This window comes from Genypterus blacodes, unplaced genomic scaffold (genome assembly GCF_046128005.1).
Source record: "Genypterus blacodes isolate CSIRO-AG114 ecotype Tasmania unplaced genomic scaffold, CSIRO-AGI_Gbla_v1 ptg000399l_1, whole genome shotgun sequence".
Lineage (NCBI taxonomy): Eukaryota > Metazoa > Chordata > Actinopteri > Ophidiiformes > Ophidiidae > Genypterus > Genypterus blacodes.
In genome coordinates, this window is record NW_027467174.1 from 8,266 (window position 1) to 36,029 (window position 27,764).

The 27,764-nt window shown below is 46.4% G+C and overlaps 1 protein-coding gene across 1 annotated transcript; it reads right to left on the minus strand.

Annotated features, from left to right (window-relative positions):
- Positions 1-565: 565 nt before the first annotated feature.
- slit2 (slit homolog 2 (Drosophila)) lies at positions 566-27,764 on the minus strand. Its single transcript, XM_076138698.1, has 32 exons — positions 27,706-27,764; positions 26,603-26,674; positions 25,748-25,819; positions 25,306-25,469; positions 24,802-24,940; positions 23,157-23,228; positions 22,864-22,935; positions 21,008-21,079; positions 20,552-20,695; positions 20,099-20,262; positions 15,263-15,413; positions 15,037-15,111; positions 14,683-14,826; positions 14,278-14,421; positions 13,960-14,126; positions 13,689-13,821; positions 13,154-13,222; positions 12,708-12,779; positions 11,579-11,650; positions 11,387-11,458; positions 10,573-10,736; positions 9,630-9,754; positions 9,434-9,531; positions 8,190-8,329; positions 6,622-6,715; positions 5,669-5,806; positions 5,278-5,518; positions 5,030-5,160; positions 4,771-4,925; positions 3,944-4,331; positions 3,576-3,790; positions 566-2,364 (listed from the first exon to the last, which is right to left on the minus strand). Exons 3-32 carry the CDS (start codon positions 25,765-25,767, stop codon positions 2,108-2,110), a joined length of 4,092 nt encoding a protein of 1,363 aa, XP_075994813.1. The 5' UTR covers positions 25,768-25,819; positions 26,603-26,674; positions 27,706-27,764; the 3' UTR covers positions 566-2,107.

Sequence of the window (27,764 nt, forward strand, 5' to 3'; positions counted from 1 at the left end):
AGGAATAATCTTCTCCACTTCAAATCTATGACAACACAAACACAAGCAGAGAGGAAAGTTTGAGTCCAAGCGTACAACGACATCATAAGTTATTTGTTGTCCAGAATATAACAGGAGGACCTTCAAAGCAGAGGCGACGGACTGAACGATCCTCATCTGTGTGCTACGTAATGATTAGCGTCAAAAGACTCCCAGCCGCTCCCAGCCCCAGTGGCAGAGCTCGGTACTGCATCCAGCTGTATCAACGTTCAATAAAAAACCCAAAAACATGCATTTGCGTAAGAGATTCTGCCATTAAATGGTTAAATACACACAAGGTTTACTCAGGACCGCTGCGCCGAGCCGGGCTGCAAACTCTGACATCCATCACTAATATGAAGGGAGTGTGTGGCAATAAAAATGTCAGATATGAAAGAGAGAAGGAGTCAGGAGACGGCGGAGGGCAGATAAAGGTGAGCGTGACCTCTGCCGGCTCCATTTATCAACGTGCAGCGTCTGAGTCCCTTCAAAGAGAAGAATCACCCGTCATGCTACGCCCAGACAAAAGAGCCAGAGGTGAGAACTGTGAGGTAAATATTGTGTTTAATAACCAAACATCAGTCAAGGAACTGACATTAGTCTGGGGATGGAGAAGGGGGGGAGGGGGAATATAAAGCACAACGCACATGTGTAGAGGTCGGGGACATATTTATCTGTTACACAAGGTGCCCCCCGTACAGAAGGAGCAGGAAGTTCTATATAGCATACAGATCAGGATCCAAGTCTACGGTACAAAACTTAGCAGCAACATGTTAACATCGGAGACCAAGGGGCTAACAAAGTAGTTTCATTTAGAAAAAGTCACAGTATTCTGTAAGCATAAATTTGTTAAAAAGGTAAAAACAGTTTCTAAGCATCCTCTAGGGTCATTGCTACTCACGAGATTTCTGTGTGAAATACATAGGTAGGGAAATTATCTATACATTTATACTCTAATATAAAGACTTTCTGGTAATGGCACAGTACAAACTCTCAGGAAACGCGACAAAAATATACAATGTCTTCACGTCACATTTGCAGATTAAAATGTAACTAAAGGTCTCTGGCAAGCACGATAGATTCAGTGGTCAAAAACAACTCAAGTCTCTTCAACCAAAACAAAGGACATGATTTTGTTAGTTTCGCTATCTTGACAGATTATGTCTTTTTAATACAAAAATAAGGACAAATATAAATTAATATATATTAAAAGAATCAGATTGATAACATGGGGGGAATCTACTGAATAAGCACAGGTATTTATGATACAATAAATACGTGTCGTTCATGGATGGGACAGAGAAACAGAGAGGTGTGTGTTTATGCTGGCAGGTCATATCCAAATGTCTAACTGCGTTGGTGTGTGTGTGTGTGTGTGTGTGTGTGTTCAGTAGCTGTATAAAAGATCACGTGTTGCGCGTGATCGTGTGAGTGTGTGTGTGTGTGAGAGAGATGCTGTGTGTGTGTGTGTGTGTGTGATGCTGTGGGCGCACACAGGCTCGGAGGGTTCAGGAGTTTCGCCGCCCTGTCCCGCGCTTGAGTTCAGCTCCTCCTAGCGGTGAGTCTGTGGTACTACCAGTTAAGGTTTACTCCTAAAGACACACACTCAGACAGGAAGCGGACGTCTCTATACGGAAGGTGCGGCCACGCGCCGGTGACCCCGCGGGAGGAGAGGAGAGGGAAAAATTCAACTCTTGTGTTTTTTGTCTTTTTCTCCACTTCATAATAAAAAATAAGTCTGTTTTTGTACTTTACAATACAATTCAACATCCCCACCGAGGAAGCATCGATCATCAGTCCAGCACTGACAAAAAGAAAAACTTTTTTTTTTTTTTTTGCATTTGTTTTTTTTAAGCTGTTTTCTCTCTTTTTTAAAACGTTTTTTTTGCAGGGTTTTTACAAAACAGGGTGTGGGTGGGTGGGTGAGGGGGAGGGGGGCGAATCTGGAGGGTGGAGGGGAAGCAATCGGGACCCTTGGGTGGGGATGGAGAAAGCAGGTGGGGGGCAGGAACACAAAACATAATGGGAGGAACTCATCTGCTGAGGGCGTTTGTCTCTTTTTGATTCTTTCTCTTTTTTTTGTTTGTTTTTATGAGGAACACTTTGTACAGCCGCACTTCACCACCTTCTCCACCTCCTGGACGAAGGAGGAGCCGTCGGTGCACTGGAAGGTGTATTTCCTGCGCTTGCTGCGTAGGGGGGTGCAGCAGGTGCTCTGTCCGTCGGCGCCCCCCTCGCAGCTTCCCCGGCACTCTAGGCGGGAGACCTTCTCCTGGGTTTGGCACGCCGCGTAGCCTTGCTGTCTCTGGTAGACATCTCGGACCCGTTCGCCTCGGCAGGCCACCTCTGCAGGCACCGGGAGAGAGAGAGAGAGAGAGGGAGAGACGCATGACTCACAGACACACACATACACACATACACACACACACTCTAACCCCTCCGGGCACAACGCCAGAGGCGACAAGTCACAGTTACTTTATTCAAACGCTGAATGTGTGGGAAGTGATATCATATTTGTTTCCTCCTTTGCTTACTTCCTTCTGTCCACTCTTCTCTACTTCCTCTATTCCTTCTCTCCTTACTTCCTTACCTCATCTCTCACTGATGATCCATTCTTCTTGTTTCTCTGTCTGCCCCCTTTCCTTTCCTTTCCTTTCCTTTCCTTTCCTTTCCTTTCCTTTCCTTTCCTTTCCTTTCCTTCTTATTCCCCCGTCTTATTCTTCAATTGATCTGTGCGGCTAAATAAGTCTGCCCAAACTGTAGATCATGTTTAATTGTAGTTATTTACACGTTGTATTCTCTTGAGTAGCAAATTTGAGTGTCTCACCCGAGTGAATCAGTTTATTTGATGATGATTGTCCAGTTAAGCAACAGTTTGAGTGTTTTTAAAGTGGAATGACATTTCTAGATCAAAGCATGGAGGAGTGAGTGAGTGAGTGAGTGTGACGACCTGGTGCTGAACTTTGTGAAACTTGATTCATTTTAATCGGATTTTGAAAATTTGAAAATTTCCAAAGTTTGGGAAAGTATGAAAGAAAAGGGTTACAGTCCGGATGGTGTCCTCAGTCGGCTTGAAGATAAGCGACAGGTTAGAGGGTTTGGAGGAGGAAGAGGACAGGAAAGAGGACGTAAAGGGGAACAGTGAGGGATGATGTCATGCTTGAAAGATGTGGTCAGAGAGCAGCTGAAGGGCAGCGATGAGAGGAGCGAGGATGAGGAAGATTCAGTGTGAAGAGGAGACCAGAGAAGACCTGAGAGAAAGACGTCTCACCTGAGTAACCCCCCGCGTGGGACTGAGAGGAAGCTCAGGAGAAGCTGAGGTGAAAGGGCAGTTTAGAAGCGTTAATGCAGAAGACAGTGTTAGGCACACACACACACACACACACACACACACACACACACACACACACTGCTGAGACACTTAACAGCAGATTGAGTAAAAGCAGAGCGTAAGAGCAGAAGCTTGGGAGGACGGTTAGATTCAGATCAGTCCACACTTGACTTAAGGCACGTATCACACACACACACACACACACACACACCCATCCCGTTCTCACCTCTGTCGCACGCCTCCCCTGTGTATCCGCTGGTACACTCGCAGTAGGCTTTGCCCAGGCCCGACACCCGACATTTGCCGTGCTTGCAGCGGGCCAGGCTGCAGGGATGCGCCGCCTCCTGGTCCTGCTCGTCACACAGGACGCCGGCGAACCCGGGCTGGCAGCGGCAGGAGTAAGAGTAGGAGTTGATAGGCAGACAGCTGCCATGGATACACCTGGGGAGGGAGAGAGATGGGAGGGATGAAGATCAATCAACAAACTTCAATTGACACATTTCAATGAAACTCGGTCTGCAGGTTCATCAGGATGCATTAAAGTGGAGCAGGGCGGCCTGATGGTGGCGCTGTCACCTCCTGACATGCACTCACTTGTTGCCGTCACACGGGTTGTTGACTTGCTGGTCGCACAGCGTTCCAGTCCAGCCGGGGTGGCAGGTGCAGGTGAAGCCGCGGTGCCCCGTCGGGTGGCAGTCGCCCTGGACGCAGGCGCCTCTCTGGCAGGGCTGGCAGCCGGGCTCCACGCCGTGACCCAGCCACTGCCCGCCGGCGCTCACAGCAGGATCCGAGCCCGCCGCTCCCCCTGCTCCTCCGTCTCCTCCTCCGGCGCCGCCCGGCCCCGTGCCGGCACCCAGGTCCTGCAGCTTCCCGTTGATGTACAGGTTCCGGACGCAGCCGTGGAAGCTGGTGCCGTTTCTGCCGCCCGAGCTCTGCTGCAGCGCCGACAGACCGCTGGAGCCCGACGCACGCTGTGGCATCCCTGCAGGAGGACAGGGAGGAGGAGGAGAGACATTTTGTAACATTCACACACTGATTGGTTAAACACACGAGCTGATGGCAGATTTGACTGAAGGCGTCTGAGCTCACCGGCGTCATGCTAATGAGGACATTATGCAGAGATGACACATTCATTATACACTCACTCTATTCATAAGTGCTCAGGCGTAACACACAGCAGATTATTATGAACTCTCATAATCAACCAGTCTCACTTGTTTCAGGGAAATCAGGTTTTTCTCATTAAAATGCAAACGTACGCAGCGAGGAGGCAGAATAATAATCAGATCGTCTTTAAACTGCAGAGCAAGTATGAGATATCTATCATGTATTGATTGTGAGAGTGTGCGCACACACACACACACACACACACACACACACACACACACACACACACACACACACAGAGCTGTGATCCTTACCTCCCAGGTAGAGTGGAGAGTCTATACTGAGCGTGGACTGTTTGCTGATGGAGTTGATGGATTTGGGTGCTCCTCCGTCGATGGACAGGGACAGAGTCTCGTCTGAAGCTACTAACTCCACGGCGTGGAAGCTGCCATCGTTCACCGTCTCTACACTGAGGGGCGCAGAACAGGTCGTTTGTATCGCGCCCGGGGCGTGTGCGTGGTCTTTGTACATTCCTACAGCGGTGTGTGTGTGTGTGTGTGTTTGTGCTGGTACCTGTAAATGGCGGATGGCGGGTAGGAGCCGGTGTCGTAGCTGACCCGCAGGCGTCCCCTGTACAGCTCCATGGCGATGTGATCGTTGTCTCCTTTATACAACAAAATGCCGCTGTCTTCATCTGTGGCTATCTGGAAACACACAACACACACAACACATCCGAGCATTGGTAAGGGACGCGACCTGAGCGCCATCGCCCTCCACCTGACTGAGTGTGTGTGTGTATGTGTATGTGTGTGTGTGTGCACCTGTAGGCTGATGTTGGTCTGCGGCGAGATGAGACTGGAGGGAAGCTGCAGGTAGGACTCGCGGTTGACAAAGTTGACACTGACGAGCGTCTCACACAGCTCGCCCTCGTAGCCTTGGAGACACTGGCAGCGGGGATCTGTTCCCACAACGACGCACTGTGCCCCGTTGAGGCACTCGTGGTTGTCACACGGGCTGGTGCGAGGGAGAACCATGGGAGGGGAGAACTCGCAGAACAACCCGCTGAAACACACAAACACACGTTCACTACAGGGAACATGGGGGCTTTGTGTGTGTGTGTGTGCGTGTGTGAATGTGTGTGCGTGCGTGCGTGTGTGTGTGTGTTATGTGTGTGTGTGTGTGTGTGTGTGTGTGTGTGTGCGTGTTCCTCACCTGTACCCATCTGGACAGACGCAGGTGTAACCGTTGATGGCGTCGATACACTGACCGCCATTCTGACATTTGTTCTCCTCACAGTCGTCGTAGTCCAGCTCGCAGTGCTCGCCCACGTAGCCTGGAGTGCACTCACACCTACAACACACACACACACACACACACACACACACACTTGTTGGTGCTGAAAACTGACCATTGACCTTGACCTTTGACCTGATCCCCCAGCAGCTCTCTTTGTTCCTGGGTGGGTTTGGTCTCATGCTTGTGTTCAAAATGTGTTTGCACTCAACATTTAAGTCTTAATTTCTTCTTAACCTATAAAATTTGAAGCATGTACACACACACACACACACACACACACACACACACACACACACACACACACACACACACACACACACACTCCCTCATCTCAAGCAGGTGCCAGACAAAACACAAAATATGGTGCATGCAGAGAAACCTACATGTGCTTCAGGACAGAGAGAACATTGAGCTCCAAACATCACGTGGAGGTGTTAATATGTTTAAACAGCTTGGCGCACGCACACACACACACACACACACACACATACACACACACACACACACACACACACACACAAAGAGGAAAAACTACTGACCACGGAACACAACACTCAGGAGAAAAACTAAAGGAAGGGTCAGATCAAATCAGTGCAGGAAGCCAAACTCCCCTGCACACACACACACACACACACACACACACACACACACACACACACACACACACACACACACACACACACACACACACACACACACACACACACACTCCCGTGTCTCTGGAGGGAACCATCAGCAACTCATTTATTTTAGTGTGAGAAATGTTAGTACTCAAATCCTGAGGGAGGGAAACAAGAAAACGCTGCAAACTCTCGCCATCTTTCTCACTGTGTGTGTGTGTGTGTGTGTGTGTGTGTGCGTCCACTCACTTGTATCCCTGAGGGGTCAGAATGCACTTTGAGTCGTGCTGACATGGGTTCAGTTCTGGAGCGCAGAAGTCCAGTTTCTCTTCGCATAGCTCCCCTAGAAATACACACATGCGTACACACACACAGACACACAGACACACACACAGACACACGGAAGCAGTGAATTCTTCTGTTTGGAAAGATTAAGTGAAACCATAAACTACAATATCTTGAATGTCAGAGCCTCTTACAGTGTGTAGCACAGGCTGTGTGTGTCTGCGTGCGTGTGCGTGTGTGTGTGTGTGTGTGTGTGTGTGTGTGTGCTGTAAGGGTGTGTCCTCTGTGATGATGGATGACTCTTTTGTGTCGGGGCCTGATAAATGCTCTCCTGTGTGTATCGTGATGTTCCTGAAACTCCCAGCGATCTCACATTGATGAAGAATCGGGGAAGGAGCCAAAGCTCCTGACAGCAGCGTCCACTAGGGAAACTGTGTGTGTGTGAGAAAGTGTGTGGTATGTGTGTGTGTGTTCAGTGTCTGTGTTAGCTGGGTTGGAGAAACCTCCCAGAAAGCCCTGAGTGTGTGAGAACATGCAGGAGGCAGCAAAGCACAACGTCTGAATTTGTAAAACACTTTCAAAATGCAAAAGTATGCAAAGTCTCTGATTGGTCCTTTACTGCAGTGACATCACATTAATGACATCATCCTGTGACCTTCTTCTGAACACCACTATCCTGGATTTCTCTTAATGACCAAATTGTGAAAAGTGTGTTTAACTTATTAATGGGATGATTGTGTTATAGTGCCAGTAGTAACATACAGTGTGTGTATGTGTGTGTGTGTGAGAGTGTGTGTGAGTGTGTGCGTCTCATAACCTGAAAGGACAAATTAGGAACACAGTGAACTTATCAACGTGCACTGTCATACTGACGATTGACCACCAGGGACAGTTAAAGCATTTGTGAAGCATGGACATAGCACAGGAATGGAGGGAAGGAAGGAAGGAAGGAAGCAAGGAAGGAGAGAGGGACAGGAAGGAGAGAGAGAAGAACAGACTAACCTCTCTCCACCTCATTGGTAGCAGCTGCAGCCACAGAAAAAGATGAGAGATGACAGAAGAGGAGGGAGAGAGTGAAAAGAGACAGACAGAGAGAGAGTGAAGAGAGAGAGAGAGAGAGAGAGAGAGACAAAGAGAGAGTGAAGAGAGAGAGAGAGGGACAGAGAGTGAGTGAAGAGAGAGAGAGAGAGACAGAGACAGAGAGTGAGTGAAGAGACAGAGAGAGACAGAGAATGAGTGAAGAGAGAGAGAGAGATGGAGAGAGAGGGAGAGAGAGAACGAGAGAGACGGAGAGAGAGAGAGAACGAGAGAGGGAGAGAGACAGAGAGATACAGAGAGATTGAGAGAGAGAGAGACACCGCCACACAGGTTAACAGTTACAGATGATTAACACTGCAAAAGCACACACACAAGTAGCAACACACCAGTGTTAGTCATAGAAAACAGTGGACACACATCAAATCCCATCTCAATATGAACTTGTGTGTCTATGTGTGGACGTAAAGGAGTGTGTGTGTGTGTGTGTGTGTTACCTGTGTATTCTGGTGAACACATGCATGTGTAGTTGTTGATTCCATCGACGCAGGTGGAGTTGTTCTCACAGTCGTTGTCTTCACAGTCGTCGATGTTGATCTCACAAGTGTCTCCTTCAAAGCCCTCTGGACACACACACCTGAGGGACAACACACACACACATTAGATAAAAATGCGTGTATAGAAATTAAAACCTAAAGGACGACAGAAAAGACCTACAGAAGACACACTGTTCCCTTCTTCTCCTCTCTCTCTGACACACACACACACACACACACACACACGGCCTGCTCATAATACCAGCCTCATTTACATATACCAGCAGATTGTCATTATTCTGTTAGCGTGAACGTGCCTCAACCTTATATCTGCTACTCAGACTTATGACTTAACACACCCACCCACACACCCCCACACACCCACACACATACACACACACACACACACACTCAGTGGTATATTATGGCTCTAATAAAGAGCTCTTATGCGGCACAGTCGGGTGGATTAATATCTCATTATATAGTCGGTGGCAGATCTTCACGGTGAACAGAAAGAGAAAGGAAACACACACACACACACACAAATCTGAAATGAAAAGAATGTAAAAATAGAAAACAATAAAGCAAGAGCGAGAGAGCGAGAGAGCGGGAGGAAGAGAGAGGGGAGCTGGTGTGAGGGTGTGTGTGGGAGGCTCAGGTCTTCTCCCCTCACGCCAAACGGCCTGATGAAGAGCAGCACTAACCGGCATGGAGAAATACAGGCTGAGGACGGAGCCGCTCCCCTGAGGCATTCACTCTCTCTCACACACATACACACACTCCTCCTTAATGACGCCTCATACTGCGTCCACACACTGCGTCCACTCTGCTCTCCATAATCACTGCATCGCTGCTGTATTGATGTGTTTGTGCATAATGCTGTGTGTAAGCCAGTGTAATCACCATTTTTTATGTTTTGGCCCATAAGTTTTGAACCCTAAGTCATAAAATCTAAATGATTGCTCTAGATTCTCGCATTGTGTTTATCCTCATTCTTTAAAAAGTGCTGTTCCAACAATCAACCTGATGGTGGCGCCGTGACAACAACGGTTACATTTTGTCAATCACTTTTGGAACCTGACATGTTGGAATCAAAAGTGTGTTAGGGGATTGTTCTATGTTCTACAGCACACGGTGGCCAAAAGATCACACACACACACACACACACACACACACACACACACACACACATATGAGTTCCTCACCAGAAGTTGCTCCCGTCGCCTTCTTTCAGGTGGCACGTGCCGCTGTTCTGACAAGGGTTACCGATGCAGGCGTGGATGGGCTCCTCGCAGTTCTGACCCTGTATACACACACACACAATCAAGTTTCCCTTTGAATCTGTGCATGTGTGTGTGTGTGTGTGTGTGTGTGTGTGTGTGTGAGAGGGAGAGTTTGTACCTTAAACCCATAGGGGCAGGTGCAGCGGTAGTAGTGCACAGGGTCGTTGGAGCAGGTCCCGTCGTGTTTGCAGGGGTTGGATAAGCAAGGATCACACTTTGCCTGGATACTCACATCTACCGGGCCTGTACCACACACACACACACACACACGCACACACACACACACACACATACACACACACATACACACACACACACACACACACACACACACACAAACACACACACACACACACACACAGTTGTCAATAATAATAACAACAATAACAATAATCACATTTTACATTTCGCAAGATCTTCTTTGCAGGATCAAAATGTTCACGACAACAGCAACACTCTGGACAAACACTCCTGGTCAGAACACGAGGACTGAGAGGGCAGACTGCTGCATTCAGGGTCAGAGTTGGGAGGTGGAGAGGAGAGTTGGGTTTGGGCCGTCTGGAGGAAGGTCAGGCTGATAGGGAAGCACTGGGATGTGATTGGCTACTTTACCTGGCACCAGGAAGCCACATGGGCTCAGGATGTCTACGCCGCATCGGTTCAATTAAGGTAAGAATACATTTCAGTCACGTATTTGTACGTAATGTTGTATAAAATGTGGAGGGGAATGAGTTTGGGTCAACAGTCTGTAACATTTTTCAATAAAACAGAACAATCAGTGCCAAAATCCTACAAGCACACAAATGAGTGAATTTATACATTTAAATGGAGCGATAAGTAAACTTAGAAAATGTACGACTTACACAGAGCGACGGTCCTCTGGTTGTTTTTACATTTTGCAAATTGAACATTAGCCTGGGGTTTATTTACATTGATTTTAAATGTTTGTTAATGTGCGCTGCTCCTGTAAACAAACACATCTTCAATCTTACTAACGCGTGCCTGCATACGTAAAGGGTGTATCTGCTGGTGTGTGTGTGTGTGCTCCGGTGTGTGTTTACCTGTGCAGGTGAATTTCTTGGAGGGCGTGGTGAGCAGCAGCTTGTCCGTCATGTCGCCCGGCCCGGCACAGCGGGCGATGCCGGGCTCCTTGTAGCCGCTCTTCACCCAGTCTGACAGCCACGACATGTGGCAGTCGCAGTACAGCGGGTTTGCACCCAGAGCCCTGCAGGGAGAACAGAGGTCAGAGGTCAATACTGAATGATCATCATAAGTGGGTGTTTAGGCCTGTCTCTGAATCTCCTGATGGCTACTCGACAACTACCAGCTTCATGATTGTTTTGAATGCACAGTAAATTTTGGTTAAGAGTTGTTGAGGACTGTCGGTCACTATAGTTACACAACACTCATTATTTGTCCATACTATGACAAATAATGATATGTATGTCTAGATATGTACACTACATGGATGGACGATGGGCTGTGTTGGCGTCTGACCGACTGTGACGTTTACATGCCTGAATAATTCAGTTTACAATCTCACAGTCTCGTCGCTCGGCTGCTTTGATTTGATCAGATTTCGGTCACATTTCTGTGTTTACAACGTTTGGGAGGGCAGGTAAATTCAGTAAACTCAATTACTCCCCACTCAAGTTTAACAAAGGCGAGCAGGAGAGAGGAGGTTTATGATTTAGCTACTTTTGGCAGCCTGATACTTTTCCAGTCAGGCTTCACTGATCAGACATTTTCCTTTCAAATGAAGAGAAAAGACTCCTTTGTCATGATAATGTGTTTTCACTTCTTTCACCTCGCTATGAGGTAAGACACTTCTATCAGAACAAAAGATGTGTGTGTGTGTGTGTGTGTGGTACACACAGGTGCGAGAGTGATGATAGGTCTTTGAAGGCTCCCTCAGGGATCAATGAGATGTCGTTACCATGGAGAGACCTAAGACAGAGATTTGAGAAAGGAAACAGTATGAAAGGGAAGTCAAAAGTCAGGATCGTTTCTTTAAAATCAAACACTGGGCTGCTTCTCACAACCTTGGACACGTCCACACATACTCACAGCAAACGGAGAGATTTGAGTCCATCGAACGCCCTCACCGGAATGCAGCGCAGGCGGTTGTAGCTCAGGATTCTTCACACATGGAATACACACGTTAGCAGGAGAGAAAAGGCTGCGTGGTGACTTTGAATCTAATCTATAGTTTATGACTACGTTGTGCTGAGCAAAGCAGTCAAGCAAATGCAAACACATACAGTAATTTAACATACTTGTCATTGCAAACACAGCCGTCTCGTGCCAAGCGCTCCCTCGCTCACACACACACACACACACACACACACACACACACACACACACACACACACACACGTTTTTGTGCTTTACAGGCAGAGACACAGTTTGTGCACCCACGTAACCTGATTTTTATGTTAATTTCAGCTCTTCTCTGAGTAAATACCTCCATCAAGGACACTATGTTTTCACCTACATCTGTTGCTTGTCGTGTTTGTTTGTTTGCTAGCAGGGCAGAACCCATTACGGATGCAGGAAGGTTTAATGTGATTCCTTAAAGGTGCAAGATTGTGAAGGTTGATTTGAGTAATTTAGTAATTCACCAATATCAATGAACAAAATCAATCATATTAAACCTGTGATGGATTCTCAATAGGTGCAACTTGATCCAGATGTGGGTTAACAAACAAAGCAATTATTATTATTTATTAGTCACATTCTTTTCTGTTAGGTCAGGTTTCAGCTCAGTGTCCTGACTTTGTTTATTTTCATTATTGCTCATTTTGTGTGTGTGATTGTTTTTGCGGTGGTAAGCCTGAGGTCGGTCGTTTATGCTCCTTTAGGGGACTCACTATTGCTTTTTGATAAATAAGATAAACTCGTTTTTTTTGCAAACAAACTGGAAAAAAATGCTCATTCATATGTTCCAGTGAGTACGGTGGCCCACAAGGGACAGAGTTTACTTATGAGAGGTCAACAAATATATGTGAACAGGCTGCACATTCTTATTTCTTCCATTTTTTGATTTTCCCATGCTCTCTCTCTCACACACACACACACACACACACACACACACACACACACACACACACACACACACACACACACACACACACACACACACACACACACACACACACACACACACTGCAGAGGTCTGATGTAAAGCCAGACTCACAGGGTAAGCAGCTCGGACATGTTACTGAGGCTGTGGTTGGACAACGTGCTGATCTGGTTGTTACTCAAATCACTGAAAAGGAAACATAAAACACACACAAGCACACCCGTCAACACATGCATACACAGATGTGGCAATACGCACACACACACACACACACACATTGTGCGGTACATAACACCATTTCTTGGCTTTACTCTGGTATATTCTCACACACATCAAGGCCTTACAGGGTCACACACACACACATTCACAGTGATAGAACACAGACAGCGTGACGGAGCACCAGTCAGTTAGTTCTGACTCTTAAAGCAGAACACACAGTCCAAGTCACGGTCACAATTACAAGAGTGTGTACATGAGTGTTTATTTGTGTGGGAATATAAAAAGCTGTGATTTTGATTCATGAATTAATGTCAGTGTGTGTGTGTGTGGGCAACACTTACATGAGTGTTAAGTGTTTGTAATCAGAGAGTTCCACAGGAACCTGAGTGAAGTGGTTACCATCCAGATACCTGAGGAAGAGCGAGAGAGAGAGAGAGAGAGTGTGAGAGAGAGAGAGAGAGAGAGAGAGAGAGAGAGAGCGAGAGAGAGAGAGAGCGAGCAGAACATGAAGCTCAGGAACCACGTGGGAAATTCCTCATCTCCAGCAGTGTGAGCAATCATTACTGCTCAAGCCATAATAAACACTGCACTTCAATATCCCCACAGGCATCCCACACTTTCCCTCACACACACACACACACACACACACACACTTACACACCAAATCCTGTTGCACAACTATTAAGTCAACATACTAATTAGGTTTTTGTTAATATTGTAGAATGCATGAAAATACCACCAAACCTGTCGTCTGTGGTATTTGGCGATCATCAGGGATTCTGTGTGTTTGTGTTTGTGTGTGTATGTGTGTGCATGTGTGTGTGCGTGCGCCCATCTCGCTCCAAGCCTGCGTGCCAGTGTGTAAGTGTGACTCACAGCTCGGTGGTCTCTTTGGGCAGGCCTTTAGGCAGAGTGCTGAGGCCTTTGTTGCTGCAGCGAACCACAGTGTCCAGACAGGAACACTCAGCTGGACACCTCAGCACCGGAGAACAGCTGTTCTCATCGTTCCCTGATAGGTGAAAGGTGGACGGATGGTAAGGCAGGGAGGAGACGAGACAAGGCAAAGGACATAAGCACTCCAACACTAATAACAACAACGTCTACAAAGGTCTCATGTGTAGCACTGTTGTGATTTGCTCCGTCTCACCGTCTTCACAGGCAAAGTCCTGGACAGCCACATCCTGAATAGGGATCTCCTTCAGGAAGTAGGGATTCTGGCATCGAGGGTTACCCGTGACGATGCGTTTCCTTCTCAGCCAATCACCGAGCCAGGCCAGGTGGCAGTTGCAGTTGAAGGGATTGGCCAGAAGGTTCCTGGAGAAGGATGAGGAAGTTTCAATGTGCTAATGTGCCAATGAATAGTTTGGGTCTATGGAAGCATGATATGAAAGAGTGGAATTCTTCAGAGCAAGCAAATGGGGTAGATACACACGTGGGCTGTGTTTGTGTGTGTGTGTTTCCTCACAGTGTGGACAGGGAGTGCAGTGTGTCGAAGGCTCCAGGGTTCATGGAGGTGATCTGGTTGTCGTAGAGCGACAAGAGACGCACAGAGCTCAGGCCCACGAAGCTGCTGTTACTCACACAGCTGATGCGGTTGCTCCTTAGCATGCTGCACACACACACACACACACACACACACACACACACACACACACACACACACACACACACACACACAAAAATGATTAAGTGTACAACATCAACCTGTTACTTCTGTCTGCTCACAGGTGCACCAGCATTAATGTTGCAAAATGTATGAGTGGATATTGCCCCAGTGTGTGACAGCAGCATTTGAACATTGCATGTGTGATAATATGATTGCATATGGATTTGAGTGTGTGTGTGTGTGTGTGTGTGTGTGTGTACCCACAGTGTGCGGAGGCCACCGAGTCCCTTCAGCATGCGGTGGTGTACGTTCTCCAGTCTGTTGGAGGTCAGAATCAGCTCATTGACCCCTGAGGCTCCTTCAAATGTCCCCTCCTCGATGTCAGTGATACGATTATTACTCAGGTTACTGCAGTGGGATGTAGGAGGAAGAGGAGGAGGAGGAGGAGGGGGAGGAGGGGGAGGAAGACAAAGGAATGATAGAAGTGGGCAAAGATAGAGGATGAGGATAATTAGAGGTAACAGCTATAGTCTTTGCTGTGTGACCTGTGTATGACTTCCCCTATACCACACACGCTGCTTTGTTCCTGTTGCATTACTTAATTCATATCTGACTCACATCTTCCTTAGCTGAGGCAACTTTTTGAAGATCCCTGTAGCCTCCAGCACAGTGAACTCATTGTTGTTCAGGCGTCTGAGAACAGAGGAGAGAACAGGTTGTCAGAGAAAGAGAGAGAGAGAGAGAGAGAGAGGGAGAGAGGGGGAGATATGCTGGGAAGTTTCATCTATCCCCCACACACACATACACTCGCACAGACACACTGTGGCGTAGATAACTGACTCACAGTTCGGCGGTGTATTGTGGAATGTGATCTGGTATTTTGGTGAGTTTCTGGTTGGAGCAGTCGACTGTGGTCCCCTCACAGCGGCACTTCTCAGGGCAGGCCAAGTCGGCGAAGCAGTCCCCTCCCAGCTTACTGCGGTAATCCTCCGTACCTGGCCACAACCACAACCACATCATCACACAATGACCTCGCTACGGGAGATTATTTTACTCGCCATTAGCTGGTACATGTTCCAACACTAACAGTCGGGGCTGGGCAGGGTGAAGGCCGCGGTACACAGGGAGAGGTTTCAGCAACACTGTTGCAAAATGTTGCACGTGTAACGCGGCCTTGAAGAACAAGTTCACACGTGACACACATACTCAGTCAGATCAAGCACACACACACGTACAGTACGTCCACACACACACACACACACACACACACACACACACACACACACTGGCTATTAAAGGAAGAATAAAGGAACAAGCCAGGATCTAACAGCTTATTGATGAATAGTCAACACTTGATTAATTCTGATTCACAGACTGCACAATAGATAAAGAGAAGTTACATGCAGCTAGGGGCCACATTAATTAACCCGCGTGCAATATACACATCTGTGCCTCTGCATACACACCACTTACTTAATCATCCCTGATTAATGGTAGCAGATATTAATAACACAAAGGAGCTCTGGAACAGGAGCTTAAACACCAGGAATGATGAAATATGTCTTACAAAAAATAACAATTCCTTATTGGATGATGGATTACTTGTAATTCTGCTCTTGATACTGAATTAATCAATAGTGATTCATGAGTTAAATGGTCAGTACATGGGCTCACAGATGTGCTTGAAGTCCTTCTTAAACACTAATTCATGAACTCCTCATAATTATCATCATTCAGATCTGTAATGCATCTCAATAGACTTGTGGTTTTCTTAATTACATTCATTCACTGCTGTTTCAAATTGCTAAGCTACTTTGTGTAGCTATGCAGAGCATTCCTAGCTAGCCACAAACTGGCGTTGCCTTTTTTATCATTACCCTCAAAATGTGCCAGGTTTTCAAACTAAAAAATGACATCAAAATCAACATCAAGAGGTCCCCTTCACACATTTCACGTTTAATTGTACACTTCAACTTTAAAGAGGCTGTGACAATGGCACTAGCTTGTAAGTTCGACTACACTGCCATTGTTTACGTAGCAGCTCTGTTGCTAAAATAACACAGAGAAATGGGGCTATTTCTCCTCAGCAGAAGCTTGAATTTGGTCGTAATTGTGCAATAAACACTGAGGCATTGTTGATATTTAGTTGAATATTCACTAATAAGCTGTGGGTTCCTGATTTGTTCATTCTTGTTGGTTGGTCGCTAATCAGGACTTGATTTGAATTGATTTGACTTTGGACATCTGTTTACAAAGCAACTGTAAGTGTGTGAAACCACAGCATCAAATATGCAGCTCTCACACACACACCCAAACACACACACACACACACACACACACACACACACACACACACACACACACACACACACACACACACACACACAGGCTATTTATCACACTGTATAAACACATAACCTCTATCTTTCTGTCTGTCTTTATCTGACACAAACACAGACACACAGACACACAGACACACACACACACACACACAAACAAACACACAGGTCGCATGGGTGACAGGAGAATGCTGTCTCTTGCGTCTCGGCCATGCTGCAGGGGTTTGCAGGGCCGTTCCATGGTGCTTGACAGAACCATGTTCCACTATAGGAACCTGGCAGGCACATGGTTAGATCAAGCACAAAGGAACAACCTGCTGACTGCTCCTCCGCTGGAACACAGGGATGAGGAAGGACAGAGGGAGAGGAGGAGGAGGAGGAGGAGGAGGAGAGGACAGGAGAGGTAATGACAAGGAGAAAGATGGGAGAATTAGTTTTGAGAAAGAGGAGGAGGACGGAGCCAGTTGGCTTAGGGAAAACCGTTTGGAATTGAGAGAGAGTGGAAAGGAGAGGGAGAGGAGGAGAAGAGAAAAAGGGTCAGATGGAGGGGAAGTACAATAAAGAGATCGAGAAAGCAGGGAAGGAGGGAGGAGGGAGGAGAAACAGACACTGGAACATCTAAAGACATCTAAATTCAGAGGAAAACCACAGTGAGAGCAGGAACAAAGCAGCGGCGACAGAAGAGTGGGAGGAGAGTTACAGCAGCATCGAATGCAAGAGAAGCAGGAACACACACACACCCGCGTACACACACACAGACACGCACAGAGGAAACACTACCAACCATTGATGTATGCATATATGTAAATTTCATAAAAATCGCATTGTTGGTTGTAAACAGACAAAAGGGGTCACACGGAAGGGGTCAAAGGTCACTGAAGGTGTAACCAGGTCAGAGGCCTGCTCGGGGACGGGATGTGAAGGGGTCGGGGTTGACTCCTGTGTATTTGTGTGTTGCACGTTACTTACAGCCGACGTGGTGTACTCCTGCGTGTGTGAGAGAGGCAGGAGGAGAGAGAAGAAGGGGTTTCACTCGTTTGTTTGAGACAAGAAGAAAAGACGATGAGGGACGCTGGCTCCCCGAGCCGTGATTCATTTATTCAAAGGGGTAATGACTCGTGAAGAGTGAGAGTCGTGCGCCTGTAACGTGACACGCCGGTGGTGGGGGGTGCTCCTCACACACACACACACACTGGATTGTTGATGGTTTGCCTCGTTTGTTTTGGATGGTGAGATGGATGTAACGGAAACACAGCTCGACAAAAGCGTTCAGACTCATAAAAGTGAGTTAGTTATTTGCTTTGTATCGTTTCTGATCCGTCTCAGTTTCAAGGAAACAAAGCGCTGAGAACAAGAATAAGTTTCATATGGGCAACTTAGGCCAAAGCCACGGGCAGAAGACCTTGATAAGAGGAAGAGGAGAAGCAGCAGGAAAGGAGAGCTTGTGGGCTGAGACAGCGTCAGGGGGAAACTCTCCCTTCTTCTCCTTCACGGCCCTGCTCTCCTTTATTTATGGGACCCTCACATTCTTCCACCTCATCAGTAAATTGCGAAACACATACAAACATTTCCTGTAATCCATCCTAGAACGCAGGATGACCCTTTATGAACCGATAATCCAGCTGCTCTCATAGCACCTGCGGTCAGAGCGTCCTGTTATATGCTGATGTGATGAAATCATACTAATGACGGGGAAGAGTGAACTCAACCCATCCCACTAATAATCATAAAATCAATATTTATGACTTTCCAACCTTACAAGTAAGAACACCACTCACATGGCCGATCATTATCCTCCCCCAGAACCCAAAACACACACGCACGCACACACTTTGCGTCCCTGCTCGGGCCTATAGACGTGTGCCAGCCTTGCCTCAGGCACCATGTGACCTCGGACCGCCACCGACTCAGACTAATCCGGTGAAACGGGGGACGTGGTGTGAATGGGAGGATTTTACATATATTCATCACACCATAGAACAAGAACATGTTTATTCAACTTTCCAGCTGCAAATGTTCTTCAATTATTCATCTTTGCCCTGTATGTGGTATTTGGGCTTTGAAACCTCTGAGTTAATGACGGTAGCTCACACACACACACACACACACACACACACACACACACACACACACGTGCCAGCTCTGGAACACACACCAACTCCTCCACGCGCCGTTGTGGTAATGACCGCCTTTAGCCCTGTTACTGATCTCATATGCCCGTCTGATTTACATATTTCCCAGCATCCCTCTGAGCACGGTAACTGCGTGACCTTTTGATGTGCTGCAGTGGGCGAAAAACAGACGCAGATGTTCGCAGGCTTGCGCTCATACGTTAACCATCATTAGATGTCAAAGAGAGCGAGGTATCAAATATAGTCTCTGTTATCCCTGCACAAATACACACTATTAATACTGATGCAGAAAGTAACCGCCGGTAACCACAGCTTGTTAATTCTGATGTTTCTCTCTCGCTATCGCCAAGGTTACTGTTGCCATTGGAAAAACCCAGCACAGGGAGGAAAGTGTGGCTGTGTGTTGCCTGGTGAGACTTGGTGCATTGTGGTTAAGGCTCATTGTTGTCAGTTTTTATAATTATATGAGGTCCGATTGTGATCAGGACAGATACACACACACAAACCCACCCACCCACCCACACACTCACACACACACACACGAATACAAACTGACAACCATGAGTCCTAATGTGTGAGCATGTTAGACCGTAAACAAACAACATATTGGCATTCAGTGAGAGTCAGTCCGGGCAGGCTGCAGGTGCTGCTGTGAGTGTGTGTGAGTGCAGCCGCAACCGTGAGTAACCAAACAGTGCTTTACACTCACGCTCACACACACAGACAATGATATGCTGGAAGTACAATACCTGGGATGAAATACTGTTCTCTAGCTAATAGAGAGAGAAAGAGTAAGAGAGAGTAAAAAAACAACAAAAGAAAGCCACGTATAGCAGAATGTACACTGTGTGTGTGTGTGTGTGTGTGTGTGTGTGTGTGTGTGTGTGTGTGTGTGTGTTCGAAAACAATAAAGGATAAAAATGCTGATAAAGGAGAGTGTGTTAGTACAGAGAGTCTGAGGGAATATCCCAGCAGGAAGACACAGAATGATAATGACGGAGGATAAAGTCTCTGAAGTAAATGTCTACAATGTGTGTGTGTGTGTGTGTGTAGCTAACCACCTTTTTTGTAAATACTAATCTGTACATCAGTTTGCATGTCTGCGACAGCTAAATATGTATGCGTGTCGGTACATAGATCTGCATGTATGTAAACTGATCCTGTGCTCTGTGTTTCTGTGCGTGTGTGTGTGTGTGCACTTGTGTGTACCTGAGCAGCGGAATTTCTTGCTCTTGATCTGTCCGATGCGTTTGTTGGCCAGCCGTCGGGGGCTGGTGCAGCGGGCGCCGCTGGTCTCTATGGGATTGTCTTGCAGGTAGTCAGCCAGCCACTTCAGATGGCAGTCACAGATAAACGGGTTCTGGGCCAGGTGACTGTTTCACACACACACACACACACACACACACACACACACACTTATTAATATTGCACAAGGCCTTGGAGAAGGAACAGAGGCAGAAATAGCTTTATAAGTTCATTTAAGGAAAATTCCCCCAAATTTGCATTGATCAGTGATTTCTAACATTTCCCAAAGAGACTTCTGATAATAAGAGATTCTTTATATCCACGTTTGAAGATGAGCTACAGAGAGGAGAGTAACATACAGTTCATGTCTGGTCTGCATGCACACTCAGCTGTGTGTGTGTGTGTTCATGTACGTACAGTGTTTGTATGGCTCTGAGTGATGAGAAGGTTCCCTTGGCGATGGTCTGGAGCTTGTTATCGTACAGCGAGAGCAGATTGAGGTTGTGGAGGTCTTGAAAGGCATCCACGCGGAGACACGCTATCTTATTAGCATTCAGTAACCTGAAAGACAGAAGGAAAGAGAGAGAGAGGGAAAGAAAGAGTGAGAGAGAGAGAGAGAGAGAGAGAGAGAGAGAGAGAGAGAGAGAGAGAGAGAGAGATGGCTTGTCCTGTTATCATTCTTCAATGAGAGTTTCAATTGTTACAGGTCAGTGATGATGGTTTTCAATCATGATGTCTCCACTCTGAGGAAAATGTTCCAGCTAAGCATTTTCCTGCTGAATATCAATGAGATGCGGCTGTGAGCTCTTTGCTGCAGATCCCTGTGTGTGTGTCTGTGTGTGTGTGTGTGTGTGTGTGTGTGTGTGTGCTTACAGTAGCTGCAGAGAAAACAGTCCCTCCAACAGGCCTTTGGATATCTCAGTGATCTTATTCCCATAGAGCACCCTGTGGAGGACACAAAGCCAAACATGGAGTTATGAATATGAACACACAACCCGACGCAGTGCTGCTGTTAGGAGACGACACACGAACGCTGACGCCAGGATTTCATGTTAAAAACACAAGTAATCCCAAACTGTCTCTGCTATGTGAGTAAAGGAATTTGACACATTATTGCTTGTTCTTGCACTTTTCCTATATACAATGCAAATAAATAGAGTTAAATAATATGAAATCTAATAATGAAATAAAAAAAACAGGATCAGCCATTTAATTGAATAAATACAAACATTATAAAAAGTAATAAAGAATAAAAACAGAATAATTAATAGAATAAAAGAAAAATAACAGGAAAATGCTTGGATTAAATTTTTTTTTCAATTTGGTTAAGATATTTAATGAATAACTACATTACACAAGTTTCTTACAGACAGACTAATGAAATATGTGAGTCAGAAAGTAAAAGAGGGAATTAATTTATGACCTCATGTTTTAAAAATTGATCTAAGTGAGACCCTGAAATTCTTCTGCCTGCAGTTTCTCACCAGTCACAGTTTCCAGCGTAACCACCACGTAAGTTTGGAAATAAAGTCTTAACATATGAATTATTTGTACGTCTGAAATCGTTCATATAAAATCAAGGATTGTTATTTCCTTTATTTCCTGACTTGGTACTTTTCCTTTAATCACAAACATCCCACAACACACAACTGGTTGTGGTTTTAAATGAGCTAAACCTGGCTGCAGGTCAGCACACGGGACATAAAGTAGAAGCATAAGTAGAGCAGAAAATCTGATATGAAGACTTTTCATATAAATGTCACAAATGAAATGAATGGACCATGAATCTGGCCGGACTCAGAGTGTGAGGAATGCACATCGTTATGTGAGATGGCCTCTCTATAAATACATCAGATTACACACACAAACAGGTCAAGGCTGAGACGGCCACTGATTTACTCTACAAATACACACACACACACACGTGCGCGGTTATCAATCATCTCTCCGCTCCACGCTGAGTTAAGCTGTGTATGTAGGCAGGCTGAAGACATGTGTTTTAGATTGGCTTTTATTTCATTGTGCTGAGTGGTTGTCCCTGAGAGACCTGAGGTTGGGAAACACAAGATGCAGGGAGTGGACGCTTCATTTATGTCTTACACATACACTTAAGCACGTACAACACATGCACACGCACTGGACGCACACGGCCGAGGAATCGATGGTTCATTTACGTCCTCCAACCAAACGCCAACACAGAGCGAACACACGGCGCAGCCTAATGGGAAAGCCATACACTTTGTGGTGCGTCAGCATGAACTTTTTGGTGTGTGTGTGTGTGTGTGTGTGTGTCCCATTCTCTCTGTGGTGAATGTGTAATGAGGTGGCAGAAGCCTCCATTCAGCAATTCAGCTTTATGAATTATTGACTTTGGAGAGATGAGACCTTAATATAACTCCTTCATGAAATAACTCTACATCTCCTCTCCTCTCTCGCCGTCTTGCTTTCCAAAGCTTCACACGCGAGGCCGCACCGACCTGAGCCTCAGCGAGCATCCACAATGTCTCATAAAACGCTGATCTCTTTTTGCATCAGATTGTTTTTGGTTCAGTATTCACTGCTGTTCCGTAAGAGAAATCCTCCTTTTTTTTCTATTGCTTAAACGTGGGGCTCAGATTGAGGGGGACGGAGGAGATTTGGATCAGTAAGAGTTTAGATGTTCAGAGGGCTGTAATGAGGCGTTTTGAAGAAATGATATCTTAAATACAAACATATCCCAGAGTACTCACAGAGAGTTGAGGGAGCGCAGGCCTTGGAAGGCATCTGAGGCCAACTCGGATATCTGATTGTTACTCAAGTCACTGTGGAGCAAAGAGAGAGAGAGAGAGAGAGGGAAGAGTGTGTGTGTGTGAGTGTGTGGGGGTGGGGGGGGGGTAGTGAGGGAGAGAATGACAGAGTGAGTGAGAGAGAAAGAAAGGGAGAAAGTGAAAAATGGAGGCAAAAAAAGGCAGAAACACAAGAGGAGCAAGGGATTTCCTTTTGTGGATCCCTGACAGGCTTCACAATCTCCTGGTCTACTCACATCCTGCGCAGTTTCTTGTAGGGAGAAAAGGCCCCAGCTGGAATCACCTTGATGGCGTTCTGCTCCAGTCGTCTGGAAGCAAACATACACACACAGACCATTGTGGAAGGACGTTAACATTCCCGTATCGCCGAGTTATCGCTGTTGTATCATTGCTGGTGATTCCCGGGGGTAGAGGTAGAGAGAGAGAGAGAGGGGGGGGGGGACTCTGGCTTTAAGGGGCAAACTTTTCCAGATAGAGTGGCTTTGATGACCGGTGCCAAAGTCTGTCATTTTCCTCTGATCTTTTGCCCTCTTTAATGTGTGCATACTCTCACAAACACACACACACACACACACACACATACACACACACACACACACACACGCACACACACACAGATCCATCCTTAACTATCTGGGCTGTGTGCCATTTAGTGCCAGTCTAACTTTGTGTCAGGCCAGGAAAGAGAGAGTGCAGAGGGTGGAGGGGGGGGGGGCTTGAAACTGTGCTCCAAACATTTCCAGTGTTCAGACGCTGAGACGTGAAAGGCGATCGAACACGATTTGCAAACCAACCACCCGATTGTGAAACATTTCCCTAAAATGTTTTTCATTCAATATTCAGTTTTTTTCTGTGCTGTATTGTTTAGTTTAACACCAGGAACCCATCATTATTATTTAGCCTGTATAAACTGTTTATACGTCAAGCATTTATTTTCTTCTTTTAGTTAAATTATGAATGATTAAACATAGTAACTATTAGATTTTCTAGAATAATTGACAGGATCAGGTAGAAACAAATGGAACTAAGACTTGAATTGCACTGATAACATAATAATAATAATAATGTCGGTATATGACAGTAAAGCCTTTGAATACTTGAAAATATTGGTGCGGGTCGGCAATTTTATGTTTTCGGCAAAACAAAAATCGAAATTTTCCTTCAAATATTTGCATCCATCCACAAAGGCCACACCCATTTGCACCAAATTATATATTTTCTGCAATTTTTGATTTTTCCAAAACAAAAAAAATTCAAAGCTTCTCTTTAAATTTTGTATCAATTGTTTATAAAAAAGACAATTCTGGACCAAGTTGGGACAAAAGTGTTGAACATCTTTTGCTGTCAAATTTGAGTGGGCGTGGCTTATTCTTCAAAAACTGCAAAGTGTCTAAACATAAATTGACCTGATGGTGGCGCTACAATAATTATTATTTAAATAAGTGTGGAGCTGGACGTGGTAGATTCAAGTCCTAAGTGGAGGACAGCTCGGCCTTGGCAGAGGTACGCTCCCTCTAGTTATCAGTATAAATCTGGTGCAGGACTCTAATCCGTCCCCGTCTCTTTTTAGATGGAGATATGATCTGTCTCGTCCTTCAGATTAATCTCTCCATTCTTTCCACCTCATCCCTTCATTATTCCCGCAGGAGAGCTGCATGACCAGGCTTTCTCATTTCACAGATGTGTGGTTTTATTCCACTGCACAAAGGGATAAAAAAAGTGAAAAGGAAAGGTGGAAGGAGAGAGAGACAGAGAGAGAGAAAGAACGAGAAGGAGAGAAAATCACAGTAAAAGAGCAAATAGAAAGATCACTGCACAGAGTGCGTGTGTGTGTGTGTGTGTGTGTGTGTGAGTGTGTACTTTCACGGGTGTGAGTCTTACATCTCAGTAATGGTTTCAGGCAGGTTGGTGGGTATTTCTGTGAGTCCCTTCCCTCTGCAGTCCACGATGTTGTTACTGCAGGTGCAGGACTCTGGACACTGTAACACGCTGCAGGAGGAATACGACGACGACTGGTGACCTGCACGGAGGCAGAGGGGCGGCATCATCCACTGATAACAACCTCAGCTCGGTGAAAATCACAAATGTGAAGCACAGGCAGGCAGAATTCAGAGAGGGAAATCAAAGTGTGGCTACAAGGTCATGATCAGCACACACTCCAACAAAAGCAAAGTGTGGCGTTAAACCCAAACCACGGAGCGGAAGATGGAATACTTGCCTACGTCCCATTCTGGAAAAGCATGAGCAGAAGACAGACAGGAAAAGCAAACGAGACAAAGCAAAAACAGGTTTGCCAGTGTAAAGCAGCGAGCGGATGTACGTCAACACGCAGGCGACGACAACGCAACAACACACAGAATCCCGTCTCCCCGTCCCCTCGCTTACCTGCGCAGACAAACTCCTTCTTCTGCACCTCTGCCACGTTGTGCCCCCTCAGGTGCGGCGGGGCCATGCACTGGGTGTAGAGGCCCAGGCGGGGGCGCTGCCGCAGCCACTCTGACAGCCAGGCCACGTGGCAGTCACACTGCAGGTTGTTGGAGTGCAGGCGACTGCGGGATAAAGGAGGAGGAGGGGGAGGAGGAGGAGGAGGAATGGGGGAGAGGAAGAGCAGGGAGGGGAGGTCAGAGAAGAGGAGATGGGAGGATTGAGCGAAGAGAAGGAAGGAAGAGATGTGAAGATAAGGGAAGCAGGGTCGGTGTGAGGGGGAAGGGGGGGGTATGAGGGGTGAGTACAGATCGATCAGTCAGCTGCACAAATGGACAAAGAGGAGACAAATCTTCCCCCTCGGGACGGACATTTGTAGGAAAAAGTCCACGATGCCACTTACAAGGTCCTGAGCTTGGGCATGTGGTTGAAACTGGCCACCGACAGCCGGCTGATGTTGTTGTTGTTGAGAGTGCTGAGGAGAAAAAGCACTTAGATTAGAAAAAATGTGCTTATTAGGCTTAATCCCCATTAAGGGCAGCAGCCTCTCCCAGCATGCACTGGGGATAAGACAGAGTGGACATATTCAATTATACACATGGATAAATGGCAGAGTGGTACAGAGGATAGTTTGTCTTCCTCATAGTGGACAGTTTGACATCCAAAATGGAATGCAGCTCCAGTTCCTTTACATCAGTTACGCCTGTGTTCGTTCTGCAGTGATTACACTCACAAATCACTGAGGTACAACTGACAAAATTTGGAGAAGGAATCCTACGGTCACAGTTGACTTTATTACCAGATCAGTTTGTCTCTGTTACTTTCACCATCATCTTCATCAGCGTCTCAGCAGAAAGGTTTCTAGTAAGAAATCCAAATCTAAAGCTCAAACTTGAAGATGGAGTGACACTTTGACAGCAAATTATCTACAAATCTACTTTTTTTTGACACATTCGACTCAAATATTTTCGAACACTTTACGATCCTGAGCCCAATTAGCTTCGCCCCGGCTCTGAACCTGAGAATATCAACAAGCTTCTGAATTATAAATGAACGACACGACGCCAGTGATAACCGCAGCATCTACAGGTTTAAATGTCACACACACACACACACAGACACTGCTGCCTAGGTAGTGCAGTCGTTTAAAGGTCAGAAAGGTCACCGCGCCGCTGTGGGCGTGTGTGTTTGTCGCTCTCCAGTCTCCCTTTGTGCTAAGAGAGGCGAGTGGATGAAGAGTGGATGAAGAGGTACTCACAGCACTTCCAGGTCACGTAGCGCTCGGAAGGCTCCATCCTCGATGCAGCTGATGTGGTTATAGTCTAACTGCCTGCTCACACACACGCACACACGCACACACACACACACACACACACACACACACAGAGAAAAGAAGCTGTTGTGAGCCGTAAAAGGTGTCTTACAGTTTATCTTCAGGCAAAATTCAAGCCGGACAGCAGCCACAGATGAAAATGCATCGACTCCCCCGGCAAACTCTCTCTCTCTCTCTCTCTCTCTCTCTCTCTCTCTCTCTCTTAGTTCTTTCTCCTGAGTGCTTTGTTCCCGCTAAATGTATTTCTCAATGAATTTATCTCTGTATCCATCTCTCCTTCTCCTGCTTTCCTCTGCCTGTCGTCTAATTTGTATGCGCTGCTCTTTACCTCTTTCCCATTCTCTCTCTCTCCCTCTCTCTCTCTCTCTCTCCTCCCTCCCTCCCTCTCTTTCTCTAAGAATCACTTTGCTGAAACAATTTAATTAAGACATAAGGACAGTAAATCATGTGCTCTCGCTCACTCTCTCTCTCTCTCTCACACACACACACACACACACACACACACACACACACCCCCACACACGCACACACACTCCTGCCCTTTTACAATAATTGCAAGGCATTTCAAAAACATTATCAGATGAAAACTCAGGATGCAGCAAAATATTTAAAAAGAAAAAATCCATGTTGAGAAAATTACTGTTGGGCCTTTACTTTAGCTGCAATTATCTGTAATCATCATAAGTATTACAGAGGGAAAACAAAGAGAAAGAACATAAGCGGCGCGGCGGTGACGTGATGCTCAGCTCGCTCTGCTGCTAAGGAGCAGCGCTGCCACTCAGTACAGCAAAGCAGGAGGCTCCTGACATTTAACACAATGAAATATTGATGCACCGGCACATGGGGGTGGTGCACATTTGCAAACACGGAGGAAAGCAAGTGACAGATGTGCGTGTGCCGACACACAGAAGGGGAAACGCAGCCGCACAAGTACACGCACAGGCACTGGCACAGGCACACACAGACACACACACAGACACACACAGACAGACACACACATAAAAGTATTGCCAGAACGAAGCACTTACAGGTTCTTGATTTCCACCGCTCCCCTGAAGGCTTTCCTTGGAACCCCCTGGATCTGATT